Source organism: Gossypium arboreum, chromosome 4 (assembly GCF_025698485.1).
Source record: "Gossypium arboreum isolate Shixiya-1 chromosome 4, ASM2569848v2, whole genome shotgun sequence".
In the NCBI taxonomy this organism is placed as follows: domain Eukaryota; kingdom Viridiplantae; phylum Streptophyta; class Magnoliopsida; order Malvales; family Malvaceae; genus Gossypium; species Gossypium arboreum.
The window spans coordinates 107,919,854-107,944,804 of NC_069073.1; the positions used below are offsets into that span (position 1 = coordinate 107,919,854).

A 24,951-nucleotide genomic window follows, 5' to 3' on the forward strand; every position below is an offset into this window, starting at 1 on the left:
GGCCATGTGTCTCCATCCACATGGGCGTTTTGACCCCCATACGGCCTAGGTTTTTCCATACGGTCGTGTGGTCCTAAGTCACCAATTTTAGTATGTGTATGTTTTTTTATCTGAGAATGTGTTTGTGTATTCTGACCCTTAGCTAGGCTTTAGTGAGGGTAATTAAGTCTCTGTATATGTGGCTATGTGCTCTGTTTATGTGTTATTTATGACTATGGTGTGAGATGACTGATTTTGAACCCAGTTAACTGGTGTGTATACATATGTTTGACTATCTATTGATGTTTTCATTGTTTTTTGTGGGATTGTATGCATACATACACTTGCATAAAGTAAATATTGGGTTGGTTGTGAAGAGAAGGAAGACTGATTCTGATCTAATTTGGCAGTTTTACGGTAACTTATTCGTACAATAGATTACCGTATTGTACCGCATGTATGTCAGCTCTGTTGCGTACTAATCACTGTATTTTTATACGCCAGCCTTGCTGTGTATTATTATCTAAGTGGCTTAGACCATATACACGTTGTGTAGAGTTGGATGGGCCTTCGAGGTCCTAGTGGTGTGTTTGGTTGGATGAGCTTAAACAGTTTTTTTTGGGTGTGATCAGGGGAAGGAGAGGTGTTTTGACTGGATAGGTGGGTTTTTAATTCTTGACTGCATTCATATGTATTTGTTTAAGTATTCTATGTGTGAGTTGGTGTGCTTGATTGTTATGTGTGTTGGAACATTGTTTCCGAGTTTGTTTTTTGCTTCTACACATCTCTGTAAGTATGTTTTACCATTGAACTACCATATGGAGTTCTCTTCTGTAAATCTGTTGTTAATCGTTTTGAACTCACACTGAGATCGTGTAGCTCACCCCCTTAGTGTTTCCCTTGCAGGTGCATTTCTGAATTTTGACGCTAGTCTCGGTATGCGGAGGTCTTAAATAGTCACGGTGAAAAATAAATTAACAGTTCTTCTTTTCAGTTTCCATTTTGTTATTCAGTTTTGAACTGTAATGTTTTGTAAAATCTATGGTACAAGCTCTATTTTTGATATTTCTCATAAATCTTACTTTTTTCATAAATTAAACTTTACTTTAATTTTTTTGGTTGAAATCTAAAAGGTTAAATGTTTTTGGTTCGTAAAAAGATAAATATGTTTGTAATGGAATTTGAGATAACTTGTTTTGTAACATTTTCCTATGATCACTTCGGTGATAAATGTAACCTCCGGAATTCGATCTAAACTTCTAGGCTAGGTTTAGGGTGTTACAAGTGACATCGCGACGTCGAATGGCATGAGGTCGTGAAATGACTTACTATTTTGGTGATGTCATGACATGGAAGATGTGACGTCATGATGTATATTTTGAACTTTTAAAACTTTACAATTTGGTCATGTTTTGTGCCCGGGTTGGCAAAAGAACTTTCGTAAGCTCATATAAAACCTAAAAATGATTGTTTAAGCACAAATTGAATGTGATAAACATTGAATTGCATGTGTCAATGATTATTTTCTACATAATTAATTGTAGTTTCTTCAACAATGAATGTAGTATCCTTCAGTTCGGATTCAGTTATCAGCTCGAGCAAAGGGTGTTACATAATGACATTATGGACCTCATATTGATTTAGACATTTCCAAAAGTAAACGCCATAATAGTACTTATATGTGGATAAAAAGTAAAAAGAATGATCATAAATTTATCAATTGCCATAATTTATCTTGACATTATAGTTCTACTAGTTCTGAAAAAGTATAAGGCTGAAACAGAAAGAATGATGTTAATAATTATTATCATAAATAAGAATGCATCGTGTATATATCTTTAGCATGTCTAAAATATTAAATTTTGCAAAGTCTTATAAAAAAAAAAGAAATACTTCACAATGCATGATAATAAAATTTGAATTTGAAATTATGTCAGAAGATGAGGAGGTTTAAAAACGTTTTTGTTCAAACCTCTATTATTGCATAGTTACTTTAATCTCTTTTTATGACCTAATAATATTTTGTGTTTTTGTGTTATGGAATATAAAAAATTATCTAACCACATGATTGTTAAAGTAATTTTTTAGTGACTTGAAAATTTTCTTTGTTATGTTTAATATATGTAAAAAAAAAAAAAGCCTTCGGTTTGCACTTAGAAAACAGTTTTGTTCCAATTGCTATTGGAACAAAAATGAGCAAAAAGGTTAAATGCAAAGTAATGTAAGGAGCAAAGTAATGAGAGAATTAACACATGATATTTGATAACGCAATCCAGACACAACAGTCCTATGTTTGCGAAGCCTCGCTTAGTGAATGATTTTATTCAACAATCGTTCGAATCACTTATTGGTTTAAGCCCAACCCACTCTTACACAAGGAAATAATTGCAGCCTTAATACTGACCCCAATTGTCACAAATTACTCACCCAAATACCTCACAATACAATCAGTAAGCTCTCCAAGGAATGCCTAAAAGAGTGTCAAAAATTAACTACAAGAAAACACAACAACGTTGTAAGAGCCCAAATTTGTCCGGGCCTTAAACAACCAAGCAAAAAATAATAAATAAATAAATATTTTAAAAGTCCACTCAAAAAAATAAACAGTCCAGGTTACAAAACTAACCCCTACTCAGCAAGCCCACTATTGCCACCCATAGCCTACTAACCCAAACCCAGAAAGATCCAATTAAACCATTTAGCCCAAAATGCCTATACCCGTTACAAACCCAAAATTTCCTAAGGCCCAATTGACCCAAATGGTTGCAGCCCCAAGCAAGAAACCCTAGGGTTTCGCCACTATCTTCTCGCGCAAGAGCGAAGGTTCGAGACGCGTCTGTCCAATTTCCGTGATCGCCTTGGCACCACCTTCGTCACCACCACCATCAACGCGAGACCGCCAGAATCGGTGTTGGATTCATTAACGTCACGAACATCGGTGATTGAGAGAGATTCTCGTTGGGATACCGCAAGAGAAGGAAATACAAAGAGATCTGAAGAGCAAGAAAAGGAAACTAAAAGAATCTCAGCATATCAATCAAAGATACCATAGACAAGAAATCAGAGATTTCTTTCCTTATGTAATAAATCAGTAGGCTATAAAAAGCCTTTGTAACTCTTGTAACGATTACAGACACACAGATACTCATACAGAAATAAAAGAGAATACAAGCAGTTTCAAAGAAAAGGTGATTTAACTGTGTGTTTTTAGAATATATGCATGCATGTACATTATTTTTAGCAAAATAGTAGCTTTTAAGAAGGGAAGAGATTACTGTGGAAGGACGAGGATTTTAACCTCGGACCACCGTCTGATGCGCGCGTGAGCGTGAGAGATCCACAGACGAAGCTCAGCAGACTCCGGGATCGGCCCGAATCCTCTTGAGAGGATTTTTGTTTCTTTTTAAAAGCGGATGTTAAAATGATTTTTAGGGGTGAAATGTGGCTTATATAGTCTGTTTAAAAGCGGTGTCGTTTTACAACTATAGGATCCGTAGCGTCGACCGATTACCGGGAAGGTCCGCATTTTTGAGAATTGGGCTAATTGCCCAATTGATCCTCTCGCTATTTTTATACTTTCAATTCTATTTTATTTATTGTGAAATTTGGCATTAACATTTTATTCATTTCAATTCGACCCCTAATGATTTGCAATCGTATTAGGGAAGCAATGACGTTTTGGAAAGAGGGTTATTTTCTCAAGAACCCCTTTGATTTTCTTTGGTGTTTCAAATTGAGCCTTAATTCAGTTTTAGCTTTTAAATTTACCCTGTAGCTTTACAAAACCTTAAATTTGCTCCTATTTTATTACTATATAATATTTGATTAATTTTAACTTTACTTTTATACTTTAAAATTATTAAAAGTGTTATTTTATATGTATAATATATAATATTTTCCTCAAATTATCACTATTTTTATATATTATTATATTTTTCACATATATTATATATTTATTAATTATATATATATTTACATGTTATTTTATATTATATCTATTATAATTCTTATATATTTATATTACATTTTACTATATAATATTTATTTATTTTTATATATGTTATGTATATCATGTATAGTCAATTATATTATTTACATTTATATTGTATATATTATTTCAAAAAATGAAAATTATTATTATTAAATCATATTTTTAACTCACACTATATATTTTATTATTTATTTATTTATTTACTATATATTATTTTTAAAACTAATATTGTTATATTATGAAATCTCTTACATACTTCTAAACCAATATATTATCATATAATTATTATTCTTTTATTATATTATCTATTAAATGCTATTTTAAAATGGTTATGAAATGTCTTGTTTTTTAATTGTATGTATATTTTGTTAACAATCAATTATTTTTTTATATATATTAGTTTCTTTTCATATGTTTTATATTGTATGTATCATGTATATGTTAAGTTTATTTTATAATATGCACTATATTTCTTTTATTTGTATACCATACATTATTTGATTTATGTTTTTTTATATCATGCATCATTTAAATATTATTTCGTGTGTTTATATACTTTGTTTATTCATTTTCAATACATGTTATACATATATCTTTGTTTGCATTTTTTGCCTCGTATGAATTATTCTTTATATCATAGTATTCATTTTTATCTACCTAGTGCAATAATATATTATTATGATTTATAATGTATCGATTTCCCATGCATCATCTTTAAAAGATAAGGCTCCAAAATTTTCAAAAGTTATAAAGGCAATACTTGGTGTTTGAAAGCTTGAGAAAAGTAGTGCCCTAACTTATTGGGTTGCAACTTTTCTCGTTGAGTTCAAATAGTCAAGTACCCTTCTAAGTTTTAAGATTTTCAAAATACGAGCAAGCTGTCTTGGAATTTCAGAGCGTTGTGTCCTAACTTATTGGATGTGGCGATTTGTCGTTTCAAGATAGGGATTTCCAAAAGGTTAACTTAGTGTCAATGTTTTGATACGAGTGAACCCAAATTTTCAAAATCAAAGTATTTTAAAGAGGATTATATCTTAAAATTTTTTAAATTTCCGACATTAAAGACATTTGATAATCAATTAGGTACCAATTTTTGGGCGTTACGAGGTGCTAATCCTTCCTCAAATGCACGTAACCGACTCCGAACCCATTCTTTTATTTCGTGGACCAAAACTAATGATTTTAAAACAAAATGTTTTAAAGGTGATCCAATCACACCTAAAAAGATTGGTTGCGACTCCCGTTTTCATTTTTTAAAATCGATTCCCATTTTTCAAAACTCGATTTGAAAATGGTTTCGACAGCTGTCGAAAAAGACACTCCAAAACTACACTCTAAATAACGCTACAAGCAGCCTATTTATAGGCTAATACAAGAAGCCATCCAACATAGTTTAGTAAGCTTTAAACTCCTATTTAAAAGCTAAAGCTATCCCATTAATTATCTTGAATATTTATAAAATAAAAATTCCATAAATCAGTCTTCCAACTGCTCAAAAAACTCTCAAGAGAAAAGTATAAGGAGAAACATTATATTCACTTTAAACTTCTCAATATGACCAATTAAAGAGTTAAAGATTCCTAGCCGAAAACCAATTGTTGTTTTGTCAAACATGCCATTTCTTAGTAGGCCAAAAAAAAGGCTTACACACCCATAGGGCTGAAATATCTCATAACCTAAATAGAAAATTCGTTCTTATTCTAATAGAACATGGAACAAGTAGGTCAAAACCTCAACAATATGTTTTATTTATATTTATACATGTTTTATTTTATTTAAAGGTTTAACATAAAAATTACCCCCTAAACTATACTTGTTTTCCCATACCGGTACCTAAACTTTTTTTTTTGTAAGAGGTGGTACTCAAACTAATGTTTTTCCCACATTAGTACATCTATCAGTCAACTGCTACTCAACTGTGGTCAATGATGATGTGGTCCAATCACTAAGAGACACGTGGCAAAAAAAAGGCAAATAAGTAACATGTAATATATTTAAAATATTAAAAGTACATTATATTTCAAATCATTTCATATCCATATTAAATTTGTGCATCACACAAAAAAAGTAATTTTTTTCTTTCATTTCAAATTTTCTATTTCATTTCTAATTTATTTACCCTTTCATTTGTTTCACATTCTTTTTTATTTTAATCTCATTTTTCCCTCTTCCTTCCTCTCATTTTCTCTTTTTTTCTTATCTCCTAAAAAACCTCCATCATCACAATTGTTGTTGGAATGAACCGCCACTCTCCAGTACAACCAGTTGTTCTCAAACTTTCATCTAAGTTAGGAGGAATGACTAATTATAGAAAAGTTAAAAAGGAAGACAAGTTAAAGAGATATTGTAGAAACGTATAAGAAGCCTTTCTAGAATTATTATGGAGGGCCTTTCCATTCTTCCCTTCTTAGACTGTCGATGGAGGAATAAGAGTGAGACGGTGAACTTATGGGGCTAAGCATCGGTGTGGAATAGATGAGTGTTTAACAAAGGAATTTTTTCTCTTTGGCTATAGATTTGCCTCTATGTTTAACAAAAAAAAAGGGTAAAGTACACCAATAGTCACTTAAAATTTGATTAAAATAACAAAACAATCACTAAACTTTATAAAAATAACAAAACAGTCACTATCATTACCGAAAAGTAACAAATCAGTCACCACTAACATTTTTCGTTATAGGCCTAACAGGATATGTGATGTGGCCTGTTAACTAGTTGATATGGCTTGTTAACTAGCCATATTGGACATGTCCAACCAAAAGAAGAAGAAAAAGAAAAAGAGACGAAGAGAAGGAAATCATAGTGGGTATCATAGAACTCATTCTACTAACCTATTCAAATCAGACATGTCCGCTTCCCGCTTACCGTCTTTTCCCTGTTAACTTCACTTTTTGCTTGAACCTCTTTTAACTCCTATTTTTCTTTTTTTTTTTTTAGAAAACTTAAAAAACTTTGGATTGGTTCTTCTTTTAACCACACCATCATCAACCTCTCTAAACACTAATCACTACCACTATCCAGTTAAACACCCGCCATACATCATCACCACTATCAAATCCAAACCCCCTCATAACCACTCCATTTACCATCGCTACCATAAACACATCCTTACCACACCCTCAAAAATTGAAAAGTTCACACCAACACCAACACAAAAAATTCAAAATGAACGAAAAAAAAAAAACCTCCAAAGGAAAACCAAGTGGAAGCCTACAACGGAGAGAAAGGAAACAAATCAATGAAAGAAGAAACAAAATATATAATAAAAAAGAAGAAATAAGAGGAACGTTGAGGCCAGTTTTGAGGTCTCGGGTCATCATCTTGGAAATTTGAACGATAGGAATATAGAAAAGGTCACAAAAAAATACCTTGGAATCAGACTAATTCGATAGTTGGATTTTTATCAAGGTCAAAAAAAGACTAGATAAGAGTTTGGAGTTTTTTTATCACCGTTGGCAAGCCATCATGACAGTCTAATGTCGATTTTTGGTTTTTTTGGCTGTTGTTTTCAAGTTACTTCAAAACAGAGAAAGTTTTGAAGGTACAAAGAAGGGAGAAGAGAATATTAAAGGGAAATAAAGAAGTTTTAATTGTATTTGTTTAGAAAAATAATAATAATAATTAAAAGAAAATTAAGCAAAATTTGATGGTGGGACCATGTCCAATGTGGCACCCTAGCGGGCCATGTTAGTTGTCTACTACGTCTATAATGGGCTTAGGTGATTGATTTGTCACTTTTGTAAAGTTTAATGACTGAGTTGTAACATTTCAAAATTTAGTGACTGAAATTTTACTTTAATCAAAGTTGAGTGGGTAGTAAAACAGATCATGGGCTAGGCTACCCGCCCAGCCAGAAGGCCCACCTGAAATTTGAGAGGGTTTGGGCAAAAATATTCGGCCCGAAAAATAGGCTTGGGCAAAAAAATTTGGGCCGGTTTAAAATATAGGTCGGGCTTGGGCTTGAACATTCAAGGCTCAAGCTCGACACGTTCGATTTATAATACTTTATGTTATGTTATTTTATATATTATTTAATTTAGAACACATTAGAAAAATAAAACAATACTAAATATATAATACTAATCTAATGTAAACATTAAAATAATGTTAAAGATGACTATATAAAAAATTGCAATAAATAAAAATGTATAAAGTTATTAAATATTAAAATAAAATAACATAAATATTTTTTAAAAATTAAAAATAATATGGGCGAGCTTAAAATGGACTTGAGTTAATTTTTTGCACATATGAACGAGTTTGCGAAAAATTTTAGACTCATATTTCGTGTAAGGTCGGGCTTGAACAAGCATAAATATATTAATATCATGCTTAAGCCCAGTCCGACCCGACCCATGAACACCTTTTGTGACTAGTGTACTTTTCTCAAAAAAAATTCTTATTTTGGGATTTTGATTAGATTTTTGAAGAGTTTTGATTTTGGTTTTGAAGTTTTGGTTTGTTTGAAGTGATGATGGTGATGAAGCATATTTGTAGGATGGGGCGATCAATTAGATTTAAATGATGGTGGTGATGAGACAGAAGTTTGACATGCAACTGAAGAATATAAAATCTTTTCTTAACATTGATGCTTTTAAACAATTATTTTGTTGTTATCTGCCATGGAATGGGTAACTCTTTCCCAATTTGTCATTGACTAGTATCAAATCATAGTACCTAGATTGAATAAATAATAAGAAGACAATGATAATAGAAAAAAAAAAGGAAAGAAACAATAAACAAATTTACTTTATATATTTTCTAAATTATATATTTAACATATTATAAAAATGTTCATAAATTTATTTTTATGAACTATATAAAATTTTATTTTAATTGGTCTAAAATTTTTGAATTATTTTATATAAATAATGATGTGATATTTATAGTGTCTTTTTTTTTTTTTGCTACGTGGTGATTGGGTTACATCATCATTGACCATAATTATCTAGCTGTTGATTGATGGAAGTACCAAAGTGGGGGAAAAACATTAGTTTAGATACCACTTTTAATTAAAAAATTTAGGTACCAAGATGGGAAAATATGTATAATTTAGGGGCAAATTTTACATTAAACCTTATATAAATAAAGTTCTTAATGTGAAATTTTATCATTTATCATAAAAGAAAGTGCAAAAATGTATATTATTTAAAATAAATTAAACATTTATTAAGGTTACATGATAATGTGATACTTTATTATAGATTTTGAGCTAATATTGCATCAAATTATAAAAGTTCTTGAAAAACTAATATTGCACCTCTTTGTTATGAAAAACCTTGTAGGACATAATGTTAATTTTCAAATTGAGAAAAATATATGTTGGAAGGAATTTTAATGTGTTTTAATGGATAAAATGACATAATATATTCGTGTATTTGCATTATAAATATTCCTCGAAGAAATACATTATACTTATATGATTGACACATGAGATAATGACAAGAAGTTCACTAGTGTAAGTATGGTTGGTTAGACTATCCCAAATCAATGGTGATGCGAAATAATTTGATGAAAATTTATATGAAATTTCATTGAAGAATGAGAAGTTATTTTCATTTTAAAAATTCTCATCTATACCAGTTCTTTGAGCAAAATATTCATTGAGCTAACATTAGCAAAAATTAGAAGTTGGTTGCATTTTTGGATGATACCCAAATAATATGAGCTCATGTATCATATGTGTGCAACCTGAAGTTTGCAATTTTATTTTTTGAAATAATTTGATTGTGCTCAATCTATATGGCATGCAATTTGTACTAACAACGATGTTGCTTTATATCCTAAGCTAGACTTTTTTAGTTTTAGTTGGGATAATATTAAGTCATCTATGCTTATATATGTTATATTTAATGGTTAAAAAAATCGTGCTTCCATTTAGTTGCTTAACCATTAATATAAGAACAACCTTACATTAAACATGTAATTTTATATGCATCAAGCTAACATGCAAGAGATATTTCTCACAATAGAATTGGTTTTCATTTATGAGTCAATAGATTCCATCTAAAAATATTTGGATCGTGCAATATCTATTTTGTATTTCACCATAATGTACTAAGATGGATTAGAAGCATGAGGTTATTAAAATTTAGAATCTTCGGATCCGTTTGTTTGACTGGAAATGGTTTTCGAAAAATAATTTCTTGAAAATGACATACTTTTCTGTAAATGTTAATATTTTCTAGTGTTTGGATAGATTTCTATAAAATATTTTCGGTGTTTGGCAAATTTTCGAAAATATTTTATAAAAACTTTTTAAATGAAACAAATATACATTTGAGATTTATTATTATTTTTAAATATTAAAAATTATATTTTACATTAATTTAAATATATTGCAATGCTTTATTTATAAATAAATACATAAATTAAATATATTAACAATCATAAATTGAAAACAACCAAAACAAATAGATGATTCCTAATTGTGTTATTAGAAAAACAAAGATTGAATAATAATAAATTAACATCCAAACCACAATTAATATTACAAATTTTGATACCAAATCATAATTTTTGGACTAAAGTTCATACTAAACAATAATATACAAAGAATGAAAGAATTAACAAGTTCTTAGACTAAATTTCAATTGTTTTTTATTAATAGCTTTATATCTCCATTTCTCTTTCTCTAAAAAATCAGCATCGAAGAACCTTGAAACAAATATCCAAAGCCTAAAAATATATTCAAAACTAGTGACGAACCCAATTGTAGCTGTAACATCTATCTCAGACTGAAAGTCATCTTTTTCCTTCATTTCTTCATGTTTAACACTGAACCAAATGTGTTGTAAACACCCAATGAACAATGAAATATTGTTCCTATTAGTCAGTTTTTGCACTAATGCAGGATTAATCCTTTCCCCTTTCCAATCAAATACATTAAAAGCCACTATTGGACCTAGATTAAACATTACTTTTGGACCATAGATTTTGACAACATGGATTCCAGTTTCTGAATGTGGATGTTGGAGACTCATCAATGCATTGACCAACTAGTTAATCAAGCTCCTTGTCCTACTACTTATTAGTACAAGACCTAATGAATTTACATGGTCCAAAGCCTTGCATTGTAGGGTGTTTCTGGTTCTTGAATCTATTATTTCCTCGATTTCATGCAATGGTGCCTTTCCTTTGGGTGCCTTAAGCTTCAATGGTGGAACAAGGCTCACGATCCCAACATTAGTGGTTGAACCTTTCAAAACAGATAAACCAATGGATTTCTTGATAAACAAGTAACAAAACCCTGATGGGTTTTCACAAAAACCTCTGAAAAATGAATAAATATGAAAATCAGGGTCAAACAATGAAAGCATTAAAGTCTCTATTTCTTTAGCATCTAATGTAGTTGCATCAAGCAATACATGCCACCCATTTTCTTAAACTAAACTCATCCATGTATATGAATATCTAGACCCAGTAATATTTGATTGAAGAGGAATGGCAAACAACCCTCTTTTTTCATTATCTTTTTCCTTAACTTCTCTGTTTGAATTTACATATTAGGCCATGAAAAACAAGTTGACATGTTTGGTATGAAATTTAGTCCAAAACATATGAAAAAGGGGAGTGATTACCTAGGACACAAAATTAAACACTATCATTCAATTGAATCAAAATACATCTATAGACCAACAAACAAACGTAAACTTATGCTAAAATCAACGATTAAATTCTCTTTTTTTCTTAACAACCTCTTTCTTTATTTTCTACACATTTCCTTTATAAATAATCATTAACCCAAGCCCAAATCTTTCTCTATCTCTCTCCTTCTCTCTCTCACTCTTTCTCATATCAATTTTCTGTAATAGTCAAATTAAAGACTTCGTGCTAAAGGCCATTGCTTTGCCAATTATTACGTTGTTACTAGTTTTGGGAATCCAGGTTGGCTATTCCCAGAATATTAGCAGAGCCAGTTTCCCAAAGGGTTTCATTTTTGGGACAGCCTCTTCTGCTTTCCAAGTTGGTTTTTTTTCTTTTTTCATTTTTTTCCAGTAAATTATCTATGAAAGTTTCAGTCTTTCTTACCTTTGAGAGAGGAAAATGAACGTCGTCACCAACTAGTGCAGTGTAGATTTCGACAATGAAAGGTGAAAAGGGGTAAATCAAAGATCCACGCCAGCGACTGATGTTGAGAATCATTGTTGGCTGGTAGCAAGCATTAGATCAATGTAAGAAAGAAGGGGAAAGGGGAAGAGGTTTCGTTTGTAGGTAAGGAGAAAATTTTTGGAAAATGTTTTACCAAATGAAAATGGTAAGACGTTTTTCCAAAATAAAGGCTTCTTTTCCCGTGTTTTTGAAATGATTTTACAGTAGGAAATCATTTTCCACCAAACAAACAGTGGAAAAGAATGAAAATGTTTTCTGTAAAATATTTTACAGATAAACAAACACAACCTTCATTAGATATTAAAATTGGAAAAGAGGTATGTTTATAATTTTGAAAAAGTGTTGTCATGTTGATGTAAATGTACAGTAAGGAAGGGAACAAGGTAGAGATGGTGGTAGTGGTAAAGAGGCTAGGTTACTTAGATAGGCAGAGAGTCGGATTAAAAGGAGGTTAAAGAGAGGATAGTTGGGAAAACAAGGGAGACTATGTGCTAAGGATAAGTGCTTAAGGTTGTTGATGGAAAAAAAGGTCCCCTTATCATTGTGTGTTGTGGTATATATATGGAGAGGATCTCCCTTGTCCGCTAGTGTCACGTCGTCGACAAACTCAGGACATGGAGAATGTGTGGTCGGCCAAGTGGCAAGGTCGTTATGCGTTGGTTGTCACCAAGCGTAGTATTGGTGTGACATTCCTTTAACTGAGGTAGTACGAGATTATTATACCTTAATGGTCCCTTGGCGGTCCCCATTAAATGGGAGTGCGTTCCTACTAAAAAATAGGTTGCTCGATGGCAGGTGGTTTGGTGGAGGGTAAAGTGCGTGGGTAGCCGAGTGATGTAAAGCGGAAGACCAACCGAGCGATATGAAATAGAGAGCCATTCGCAGGAGTCTCTCAGGTGGCTTCTCTTGATGCCACATGTCCAAGAGGTGTAAAGGTATAACAATTTTAAATAATAGTATAAAAATCATTTTTATGTAAATTATTATTTATAAACTTATTAAAAATATTTTTTTTACATTTATTTTTGTTCTTTTACTTTAAAATTATTGGGTAAACTACACCATTAGTCACTAAACTATGGGTTAGTTTTTGTTTTGGTCACTTAATTAAAAAAAAGTTACAATTTGGTCATTGAACTATTTGTAAATTTTCATTTAAGTCACTAAACTATTCAAAAGTTTTTATTAAGTCACTAGGCTATTAAGTTTTTTTATACATAAAAGTTCCGCTAGTGAGCTTTAAGCGGCGATTCGACTATCAATATGGTGGATTAGTACCCATTGATGAGTAGAAGAATATACCTTAAATCTAAGTCAATCTGATGTCAGTATCGGAGATCGAAGAAAAAAGCTATTTGAATTTTGATTCACAGATTCGTGATGTCTAAAGTTATTTCATGAAAAAAAACTGAACTGTAGAAGAGAATAGGAAAGAGAGCTTTTGATTAGTGTAGGCAGTGCGAATAGAGAAAGCCATATAACATTAATTTTAACTACATTGCGACTTAAATGAAAACTTTTGAATAGTTTAGAGACCAAAACAAAAATTGACCCATAATTTAGTGACTAATGGTGCAGTTTACCTAAATTTAAGTTTTAAGGGTGTTAGTTTATTGAGACCTACAAAAATAAAATTTACGTGAAAAAGAGAAATTAGTAGAAGTAGCAAGTAGGGTCATATCCACATAGATCGACAATAACTTTATTTCTTCAAACAAAATCAATAAAAGTAAATTAAAAGGGGTTTATGAAATAGAAAAGTAAAATTAAATTGAAAACTTAAATGGAAGAAAACAATAATTAAAAGTTTTAGAAAAATCAATGGAAAAAAAGCTCTAGCCAAATAAAAATCTTTATTTGATTTATGAATTCGACATCGATGCAAAGGTGTCCTCAACGCCTTTAGTAAATTAGTTCTAGTTGCTGATTTAGCCCTAGACAACCAATTCGTCATTATCTATTTGGAACCAAGAGGTAGCTTGTTTGAAATTACTTCCCTAATCGATAAATAATCCTATAACTCAGTGCCTTGGATTTAACTTACCAACAACATTAATAATAAGAGAGACCTAATTCTAACAAACAAACTCACCTCATCAAGGTTCATTTAAGCCAGATCACACATCTAACCCACATAAACGTAAATTACGACATAAATATATAAAAGCCATCGACTAAAAAAAATGGAGTTTAACAAGCCATAAAATTGAAAGAACTCAAAAAAAAAAAACTATTCGATCTCTAAATGGCTAAAAGCCCTACCTCCCTTTTAAAATAGAGTATTTATAGTATATTTTCAACCTAAATAAGGTTACAGAAAATTGATTCATGTCATAAAAAACCACAAAACACCTTTAGTACTTTGTCAAAATGTGAAATTTTGAGTCAAAATAGGCTAGTTGGTGCTGGGACACGTGAGGTGCGACATAAGGGTGCCAAGTGGTACTAGGGCGCCGACAAAGCTTGTTCACATCTCACATTGGAGTGCCGACTGGGGTGAGGGTGCCATTGCTCGCTTGCCGGGGTGGGGGTGCTAAATTGTTGTGCCAAGGCACCAAACTCCTTGTTTTTTTGCCCCACTTTGCCTTGATTCTTCATCTGATCTTTCGATGGTCTCAAAATTTGAGCCTCAAGCTTCTATGCATCTATTTCAAGTTCAAAAACACTTAATTAGAATTCAATTATTTACAAATGCATAAAATAAAGAAAATTCACTAAAAAGATAAATAAATGCAAATTAGATTCAAAACAAACAATCGAAATTAAAATGCAATATTTTACCTAAGGATCATGTAAAATGCTAAAAGTTTGGGTCTAAAATCTGTAAAATATATCTACTTATCAAAGCAAAGTTTAAAATATTTTTAACCTATAACAGTTTTGAATTATAGGAAGCAACTTAATTCACACTAGTATTGTAGTAATAAAAGGTTAAAATTTGTTGTTAGTCTTTGTAGTTTGATAAAATTTGAAATTTAAGTTATGTACTTAAAAATTTAAAAATTAAGTGCTACTTTTAATTTTTAAAATTTCAGTCTCATAAATATTTTCTATTAAAATTTATTAACTTGAAATTTTGATTAGAACATCTTCGGTATGACATATGATTAACATAAAATAAATATATTAAATTGATAAATTTAGACATAAACCAATAATTTTAAATTGAAAAAATAAAAAATTAAATTTTTAACTTTTTAAAATAAAGAAATCAATACAAATCCATGTACTGATAACATATTTAACCTAATAATAGATTTCATATCCTATCTTTGACATCGGTAGACCACACCCATAATTATTTAATTTAATTCAAGTAAAAATATAAATTTAATGACGATATTACCCTCACCGAATTTTCCATTCCCATCCCAATAATGTAGAGGTGATCATGGGCGGGCGGGCAGGTTCGGGCAGTCCCAAGTAAAATTTTAGGCCCGTCTACTAGGCCGGGCCGGGCCCGGCCGAAATATGGGCCTAAAATTTTACCCAAGCCGGCCGAAATAAAATTACTAAGCCGAGCCCGGCCGGCCCGACCCATATTAATTTTTTTCTTATTTTATTAAATAAAAAATTTAAAAATATAATAAATCAAATATATTTAAAAACATAAAATAAATATTAAAACAAATAAAAATAATACTAAAACAATTCTTAAAACAATACACAAATTAACAATATAATAAAAATAGTTATATTAAAAATTTAAAATAATTAAAATAAAAACAAAAATATATTAATATATAATTGGGCGGGCAGGGCAGGCCAAAAACTCTTACCGAGGCCCGGCCCGTTTTTTAAACAGGCCTCGTTTTTTGCTCAAGCCCATTTTTGGGCCTATATTTTACCCAAACCCTCCCATTTTTAGGCGGGCCTTGGGCGGGCGGGCCGCCCAGCCCATGATCAGCTCTACAATAATGCCTCTCCCTGGGCATTTCCCTGAATAATTATTTTTTTTCGTATATTTCTCTAAATTATTTTATAATTTTTTTGAGTAGAATATTTTATAACAATTTAATTTATCCTCCATATTTATTTGATTTCTTCCAAACTGGAATCTTGACACTTCGCTCTTCTCCTCAGTGCATCTTTGTCTCTCGGACCTGACATGGGAGCGATTTTTTAAAATTATTGATCACTATTCTCTCTCTATATCTGCTCTTTCGAAATAACCAACGACTTTCTCTCTCTAGGGTTTCGAAGGGATACTTTTACAGATACATTTCTCTTCTCCTCCGTGCATCTTTGTCTCTCACACCCCATTCTGTACCGTCCCTACAGCTTACAGAACAAGTTTCCGAGTTTATTGGATTCCGTAGGTGACGGAAAAAAGAGGACATCAGTTTATTTTAACCGCTTCAACGGCCTGTTTGATCTTCTTTTAGCTGTAATTTCACCGTAGATTACATGTTTCCAGTGAGTTTGAAGCTAATTTCGTGTTCCATTTTTTATTTATTTCTTTTTCTGGTCGACGGTTTCGTTTTTTCTGCCTGAAGGATGGAGTTGCTTGCGTATAATTAATTTGTTGGTTAGGGTATTTCGAATTGTTTTCTTACTTCGCTCACCAGTTAGACGTCGTTTGTATCTTAAAAAAATTAAGCCTGAGGCAAATAAGAAAAAGAGAAGGGAGGAAAGTCTGAGAGAAAATAGCAAAAGCTGTTAGGTAGGTTTTGTTCTTAATTTGACGAAGTAGCCATTGTATTTGTGTTTAGCATTATTGATTAGTGAATTTGTTTGCTCAAGAGTGTATAACTTTTACTTGTTTTCATTTTATTTATGTTTTGGTATAGGTTCAAAATTCATGGTGTTTGGTGTTTGGTAGATGCTGAATGATTGCTAGTATGGACTTAAATGCTTCCCCATTACCTGAAGATGAGGAAGAAATATATGAAAGACATATAGAACATTACTCCGTACCAGAAGAACACGTAGAATCTGCAGTTGAAATTTCAAGGAGGGTACGTCTGGAGTTTTCTCTTCTGGCTTTCTTTTGCTTTCTATGTAAAGGATGCATTTAATTGCTCTTGATATGTATCACTGATTGGAAATAATGCCTCCCTATTTATTTTCTCAATCCTGGTGAAATGATTTAGGCACTTCCGGAATGAATTTTTTTTCAGGCATTGAGGGATAGACGAGATAGGCTGTAGCTAAGACAAATATTATTGGATTCATGTGCATATGGTGTGTTGAAGTTGTCTGTGTTAATGTAGTTGATTGTCTGGGTAATAGCTACTTATTCGGAAGGTAACATGGATGACTGATAACACACTGAGGCATTATCTCTTGTATATTCATTATACTAGAAAGTGTTTTCTCTTGTGCAAGGCAAATTGTTTAGATCTTCTTATATTTAGCAGATTTGTGAGCAATTGTTCCTTGCATTTTTTAAAAAATAGTTGTGTTCATAATTTTGATTGTTATTATACATGCACATTGAGGGATAGACGAGGTAGTGCTGTAGCTAAGACAAATGTTTTTGGATTCATGTGCATATGATTTGTTGAAGTTTTCTGTGTTAATGTAGTTGATATTCTGGGTAATAGCTACTTATTGGCTAGGTAACATGGATGAATGATAACACACTGAGGCATTATATCTTGTATATTCATGATACTAGGAAACTTTTTCTCTTGTGCAAGGCAATTGTTTAGATCTTCTTATATTTAGCAGAGTTGTGAGCAATTGTTTCTTGCATTTATGAAAAATCAGTTTTTTCATATTATTATACATGCTCATTTGCTTCCTTTTCTTTCTGCATCTTATGCTTCTCCCATATGTTTTCTAAGTTGAGCACATCATGCTGTGTTGTATTTGTCTTACTATTGAAAAAGTTCATAATCGTTATTTCTGTGCATCACTGTTCATTCATGCATGGTAATGGAATGTGCTTCAATTAGGAACGTGAGGAAAGACGGAAGAAGTTGAAAAGAGACCGACCAGATGATCACCCAGTACATGTCTCTCAGCCTCAAGTACTTGATCACTTTTATCAAAATAGGAATCCCAAGTTTTATGATAAAAGTAGACTCCCTCCTGGTAAGATCCTTGACATTGCACAATAATTGCTCTATGTTTTCTTGTTATTGTCTATGTGAATAACATTGGTCTTCCATAACTTCGATTGCCATATGCTGTCGTGTTCTTAGATTGTGTTAGTTATGCCTCTGTATCTTTTATTTGTCTTTTTTTTTTTAAAAAAAAAAAAGAGATTGCTGTTAACAATGGTTTTATGTGTCTACAAATTACTGAAATGTTATCTAACAATGTCAATGATCAAAATAACTGTTCGGTCTATTTGACTGATTGTTTCAGGCTCTAAGAAACAACAAAAACTACATACATGCATTTTGATTTTTTACATGTTTCGTTTTTGTGGCCAAACTGACTATCTGAATTTATTTGAAATTTCACATTCATGTCGTTGCTTAAGTCATTGTCTTTTTTTTTTTTTTTTTTTGCAGGTTGGTTGGATTGTCCTTCTGCTGGTCAGGAAATAGGTTGCATAATTCCTTCTAAGGTTCCGCTTGGTGAATCTTATAATGACTGCATTCCTCCTGGTAAAAGATACTCTTTTAAACAAGTGATTCATCAGCAAAGAGTTTTAGGAAGAAAGGTATATAGAAAGTGCTGCATTTCCTTTCTCATTTCAGAGCTAATACCTTGTTGATTTTCCCATCTAATGTAAAGTAGATCTCTTCTGTAATTGTCTTGACCCTGTAAACATCATGTCCAAATCCTTGTGGAATATTCTAGAAAACCTCAGATATGCCGGGTCATCTTAACGTTAGAATTAGAGAATGCATATAGGGACTAAGGTCATTATACATGTAAGGTAATGGAATGGTTATAGATTTTGCTAATGTTTGTTCTAAGGCTTGAACCGGTGCGTTTCTGCATGTCAGACAAAGTAGTTAGATATCATTTTCTGTTAGATTAGACCTGTGAAGTAAGATTTTTAATTGGAGAATAACTTTTATGTTACCTGTGATGTTCTGGTTTCAGCTTGGTTTAGTGATTGATTTGACAAACACATCTCGTTACTATCAAACTACAGACCTGAAGAAAGAAGGTATTAAGCATGTAAAGGTGAGCAGATAGTTATTGTTGTTTGTTTTTCTTATTGTTTTCTTACAGCTCTGGTTTTGATTTTCTGTTTTTGTTCTAGATTCAATGCAGGGGAAGAGATGCTGTACCTGATAACATGTCTGTTAATACTTTTGTTTATGAGGTAGATTTTGCTTTATACTTGTGCATCATTTCTAGGATCTCCAAGAGAATCCGCCTTTATCACTTCTTAAAATGTGATTCCTGGAATAGATTTAGTCCCAACTCTAATGCTGCATTTATCACATGATGACAGAAGTTGTGGTTGGTATTATATGTTTTCTTATTATCATGGCAAAGCCAACAAACTACCATGTTTTAATCACATAAATTAGACCTTATCTTATACTCAGTACTGTCTCCTTACTTCGTCTCATATTCATCTAATTCTAGTACATTTGATGATCTACAGAGGGCTTGCTCATTATAAAACATGGGCTAATTGTTCTTAATTTATTGCAACCATTTATGAAAAATTTCATTTAATTTGTTTATCAGGTGTCACAATTCCTCCTACGTCAGAAATCAAAGAAATATATTCTTGTCCATTGCACACACGGGCATAATCGCACTGGATACATGATTGTTCACTATCTCATGCGATCACAATCAATGTCTGTTTCTCAGGTCAGTTATTTTTATATTTTATCATTTTCAATATCATTTTGGTATCCATATTGGAGTAATGTTTATGTTTTGCCTTTTGTGCAGGCAATAAAGATTTTTTCTGAGGCACGTCCTCCTGGAATTTACAAACCTGACTATATTGATGCCTTGTATACATTTTATCATGAAAGACGGCCTGAAATGGTTTTCTGCCCTCCAACTCCTGAGTGGAAGAGGTCTTCTGATCTTGATCTCAATGGTGAAGCAGTCCCAGATGATGATGATGATGGAAGTCCAATTGCATTACCTGTACGAAATACCTTGCAGTATCTTTTATTTCTCATCTTTTTTGTGTATTATTAATTGTATTAGCAGGAATAAAAATGGAGTCTGGTATTTACAAAAGCTTTTTAATAACCTTTACTTTCTCCTGTTGGAAAAAGGTAAGGTTTTGTTTGGTTTTGAAATATTTTCTAATTTTATTTTCTATTTTCTTTTCAAAAATAGTTTTCATTTTTATTTTTTGAAAATTGAAAATCATGTTTGGCAAATAAAATAAAATTTGTTTTCAATAATGAAAATATGAAAACATGTTCGTGTGCTATTTATTTTATAATAGAAACAGGAAAAATAAAAAAAAGTTATTACATTTATATGGATTCAAACTAGGGTAAGAGATTTGATGTTAAAATTGTTGGAAAAAAATAATATTTTTGCATTTAAATGTATTTGAGCCAGGGCCAAATTGTTAATAAATTTAAAGTTAAAAACTTTTGTTTTTAATTTTATCAGTTTTACAAAACAGTTTTAGTGAAAACAATGAAAACAACTTTTGTTGTTTTCTAATTTTTACATATTCTCGTTTTCATTTTCCAAAAATCATTTTTAAAATTTTCAACCAAACGTTTTCTTTAGTATTTTTCGTTTATCAAGAAAATGAAAACCAAAGTGGTCTCTACTTTTTGAAACCAAATGGAGCCTAAGATTTAACTTTTTAGCAAAGAACAATCTACCCTTACGAAAAATGTCATGCATGTGGTTATCATCTTTGATCATATCAATAATCTTTGCTGGTGTTCAGCCATCCTTTTCTTCTTCTTCTTCTTCTTCATGTAAATTGGACAAGTTACTCTGTTGTGTGTTATAAAATTCATACGCATTGTATCAAGTTAAGCTGTAGAGCTAAGATATTGCTAATTGATACTAAGGCAAACTTGTCTATGTTTCTTCTAGTTCCACTTATGATGTTTCAGTTTTGCTCAAAATTCTGGAATTCCTGTTTATATTTGACATTTAATAAGCATTTGTCATTTCAGGAGAATCATGAAATGGATGTAGTGTTGACAAATGATGACATTTTGGGAGATGAAATACCTCAGGACCAGCTGCAATCACTGCGGTTATTCTGCTACCATACATTGAAGTTAAATGCTGGGGTATAACTTTGAAAGCCAATGCATTTTCTTTGATATTTAGCTACTTATTCCCATTGTCTAGACTATGAGATTTGGGGACAGCAAGTTTTATTAAATTTGTGACAATTATAGCATAGCTTTTTGATCCACTTCCTATTTCTTAATTGCTTCTTTGCTTTCTCTGTGATAATTATGTGGAGGACAATTAAGTGATGAGAGCACTTTGAACATGAGAGAATGACTGTTTTAATGATAATATCTGAAAAATTATAAGAACATTTCTGTTCATAAAACCAAAAATTATTGAAAACTTGAGTACCTTTTTTTTTTTCCCAATAACTACTTATTTTGCTTAACATGAGCTTTGACATGGTCATTTCTTGAAACCAGGTTAGAGGAAATGCGCAGTTTCCGGGATCACATCCAGTTTCACTCAACAGGTCCTTAATATGTTTTGTTTTATTCTGTTTTCTTGGTTTAAGTGGTACATGCCTTTGTCACATGACTAGTTTACCTATATGCTGGTTTCTGTTTGTTCATTTTGTTGACACGGGCAAATTATCTCTTGGAACTGTGATCAGGCTTAAGCTCTCGCTCTCTCTTTTATTTTTTATTTTATCATGCAGGAGTTTTCCTTGTTAAATTAGTAGAGTAAAAGTGCAGTGAGATGTGCAAGAGGTTATGAAGCATAAGTATTTAAAAATTAGTTTAGGAATTTGGCGGTCGCCAGTTTAGTAGTTAGGTTTAATGCAGAGGACATTTATCGAGAATATGCATCTACATTTTAAATAACTTTTTTATGAAAATACTTTCATTTTCCTAAGGTCTTATGCTGACACGTTGTTATTTCTCTTTTTCCATTATTTCTGGGGATTTGCTTGGTCCTTGGTGATAATGGAAGTATTTATATCGTCCATTGTACATAAAAAATAATAGTGAATAAAGATAAGGTAAAGATATGTCTGAAGGTACGCCACTGGTTCGGAAAAGGTCCTGAAGCTTGCATGAAGAACTTACCATTGTAGAGAGTAGTTTTCTTTTACTTTTACTTTTTGATCTTTTTGTGTATATGTTTTCTGCCAGAATCTTATATAAAATTAAGTTCTCTATTTTCTGCTTGCAGGGACAATTTACAACTTTTAAGGCAACGCTATTATTATGCCACTTGGAAAGCAGATGGAACACGATATATGATGTTGATAACTGTTGATGGATGTTACTTGATTGATAGGAGCTTTAATTTTCGAAGGGTTCAGATGAGGTTTCCATGCAGACACCCAACTGAAGTATGTATAAGCATATCTTTTTTTCTTTCTTTCTAAGGAACATGTTGGGAATTTAGTGTCTCTTCATTCATGAGGCTTATTAATTCGACACAACTTTCTCACCTGTAAGGGTATAGGGGATGGAACTCATCATTTCACATTGCTTGATGGCGAAATGGTAATTGATACCTTGCCAGACTCTCAGAAGCAAGAGAGAAGATATCTCATTTATGATATGATGGCACTTAACCATACGCCTATCATTGAGGTTGGTTGTGCTTATTTATTACAAGTCTTTTTCTTAATTGTTTGTCCTCTTTAGCATAATACGAAATTGATGATATTTTTCGAAACAGTTATCTTATCAAACTCTATTGTAGGCTTTTGGAGACTATATTTTGAAGATCATGATTAGGCTTGTAGAAATGCTTTAATGATCTCAAGACTTTTTTTTTTTTTTGTTTTGGATTTTGATCTCCCTAACCAAAATTTTCAGTAAGCATTATTTGATGTTGGTAGGAACCACTTGTCATCCATTTGGGGGAATGGAAGATAACAGTTAAGTTACTTAATGGTTGTAAAGTAATTTGTCAAAGGAGTTTGTGTTGGTTGCCGTTATTAGTTTCTGTTTGCTTCTTTTCTAGATTTTGTTTTTGGTTTTAGTTTTGTAGATTCAAGAAGGGATTATTAGATGAAAAAGTGCCATTTAATTTGCAGAATCATGTTATATCTCCATTTTCTCTTGTGAAAAGAAAACCCATAAAACATATCTAGTAATCCTATAGATTGAAATTGGTGCAGCGGCCTTTCTATGAGCGATGGAAAATGCTGGAGAAAGAAGTGATTGAGCCTCGAAATTATGAACGGCATAACATCTACCAAAGCAGGAATCCTTATTACCGTTATGATCTTGAACCCTTTAGGGTATGGATTGAGGAATATTGGTTTGTAATATATTGATCTATTTTTACCTCTGTGAGATGGCCTAAGATTTTGCTTAATCTTTTATCAGGTGCGGAGGAAAGATTTTTGGTTGCTCTCTACTGTAAATAAGGTTTTGAAGGAATTTATCCCCAAGCTCTCTCATGAGGCAGATGGCCTTATTTTTCAGGTGATTGAAGAGGATTATTGGATTAATCTCTAATTTTTCATAGCTCAACTCATACAATCATCCAATATTTATCCTTTTCAGTTTCTTACTCTACATCCTGTTAATTCATGCATCTTTACACTGAAGTTTGTGTCAGTTTCGTAGGCCTGCTCTGTGGGAAAAGAATGTTATGCATTTAGCTGCACCTGGTTACTGATTTTATTTTATTATATATTTTTTCAGGGCTGGGATGATCCTTATGTACCTCGTACTCATGAAGGTCTTCTGAAGTGGAAATATGCTCGGCTGAACTCTGTTGACGTTCTATTTGAGGTTGTCCTCATCTTCTTTTAATTGGTTTTTGTTGTTAAATAGGCTCTTTTTGGCTTTAAGAATTTGTTGATATTCATCGTTAAACTGAAAGCTTTATGTCTTGACAGATTGGTAGTGACGATCGTGAACAGCTTTTTCTGTTTGAACGGGGGAGAAAGAAGTTGATGGAAGGGAATAAAGTTGAATTTAGAGGTTGCCGTGAAGTGATTGTGTTTATTCCCTTTTTTTTGTTGTTTTATTTGAGATAAAAAATGTTAATTTTTATTATTCTCACTTTTATGAATTACTTGCAGATGTTCCAGATCCCCCTTCTTCTTTCTCTGGGAAAATTATAGAGTGTTCTTGGGATCCTGATGAACATGTGTGGGTCTATATGCGGATCAGGACAGATAAGTCGACTCCCAATGATATCAATACTTTTAGGAAGGTCCGACTCATTTGGTAATTTGACAAATAGTTAAATTCTTTCCTTATCTAATAGCAGAAAGTAAAAGCTATTTGCTTATGCAAGAACAGGTTATGCGAAGTATAAGGGATAACATCACAGAGGAAATCTTATTAAATGAGATAAATGAGATTATTCAGTTGCCCATGTATGCTGATAGAATAAGGATTGACAGCAAGGCACGCATGCATGCAAATGCAGCACGACGCAGGTAACCGAACAGCATGCTGGCTGGTGTGTAGTTGATTCTATTGAGGTATTGGATGCTTGGGTGTGCCTTTGATTGCATGCGTGGTCCAAGTTTCTGTTGGTTGCAACTTGAGAGTTATGTGCATACCTAAGCTGGTGAGGGCATCATGTAATTAGCTCTCTCTCCTGTTAGTCTTGTAGGGTGAGTTGTATGATCCTGGGTGGTACATTAGTTGAATAGTTGGGCCACATTCAGGTTGGAAACTATTTTTCTTACAGTCGTTCAGATGAAGAGGATTAGAATTAGGGTAACCAATGTATATTAGTGTATTCCTTTTTCTAGTTTCTCCCCTGTACTGATGATCCCTTGAGTAATATTAGAAGTAGCCATTTTCCTGTCTTCTGTGACTATTTTGCTG

The 24,951-nt window shown here is 32.1% G+C and overlaps 1 protein-coding gene across 3 annotated transcripts; it reads left to right on the forward strand.

The window, feature by feature from the left end:
- The first annotated feature begins 16,023 nt into the window (after positions 1 to 16,023).
- Positions 16,024 to 24,943, forward strand: LOC108460788 (uncharacterized). 3 transcript variants are annotated; one of them, XM_017760438.2, is made up of 18 exons: positions 16,024 to 16,498; positions 16,873 to 17,040; positions 17,983 to 18,121; positions 18,547 to 18,698; positions 19,088 to 19,171; positions 19,251 to 19,313; positions 19,688 to 19,816; positions 19,901 to 20,104; positions 21,112 to 21,231; positions 21,601 to 21,650; positions 22,334 to 22,496; positions 22,606 to 22,743; positions 23,277 to 23,399; positions 23,488 to 23,586; positions 23,809 to 23,898; positions 24,006 to 24,090; positions 24,192 to 24,325; positions 24,415 to 24,943. In XM_017760438.2, the coding sequence occupies exons 2-18, from the start codon at positions 16,912 to 16,914 to the stop codon at positions 24,556 to 24,558; spliced, it is 2,046 nt and encodes a 681-aa protein (XP_017615927.1). In that variant the 5' UTR covers positions 16,024 to 16,498; positions 16,873 to 16,911; the 3' UTR covers positions 24,559 to 24,943. The 3 variants fall into 3 exon arrangements, with proteins under 3 accessions (XP_017615927.1, XP_052882427.1, XP_052882426.1); XM_053026467.1 differs by having other exon boundaries at positions 16,032 to 16,498; positions 24,192 to 24,339; positions 24,415 to 24,564; XM_053026466.1 differs by having other exon boundaries at positions 16,033 to 16,745.
- Positions 24,944 to 24,951: the final 8 nt, after the last annotated feature.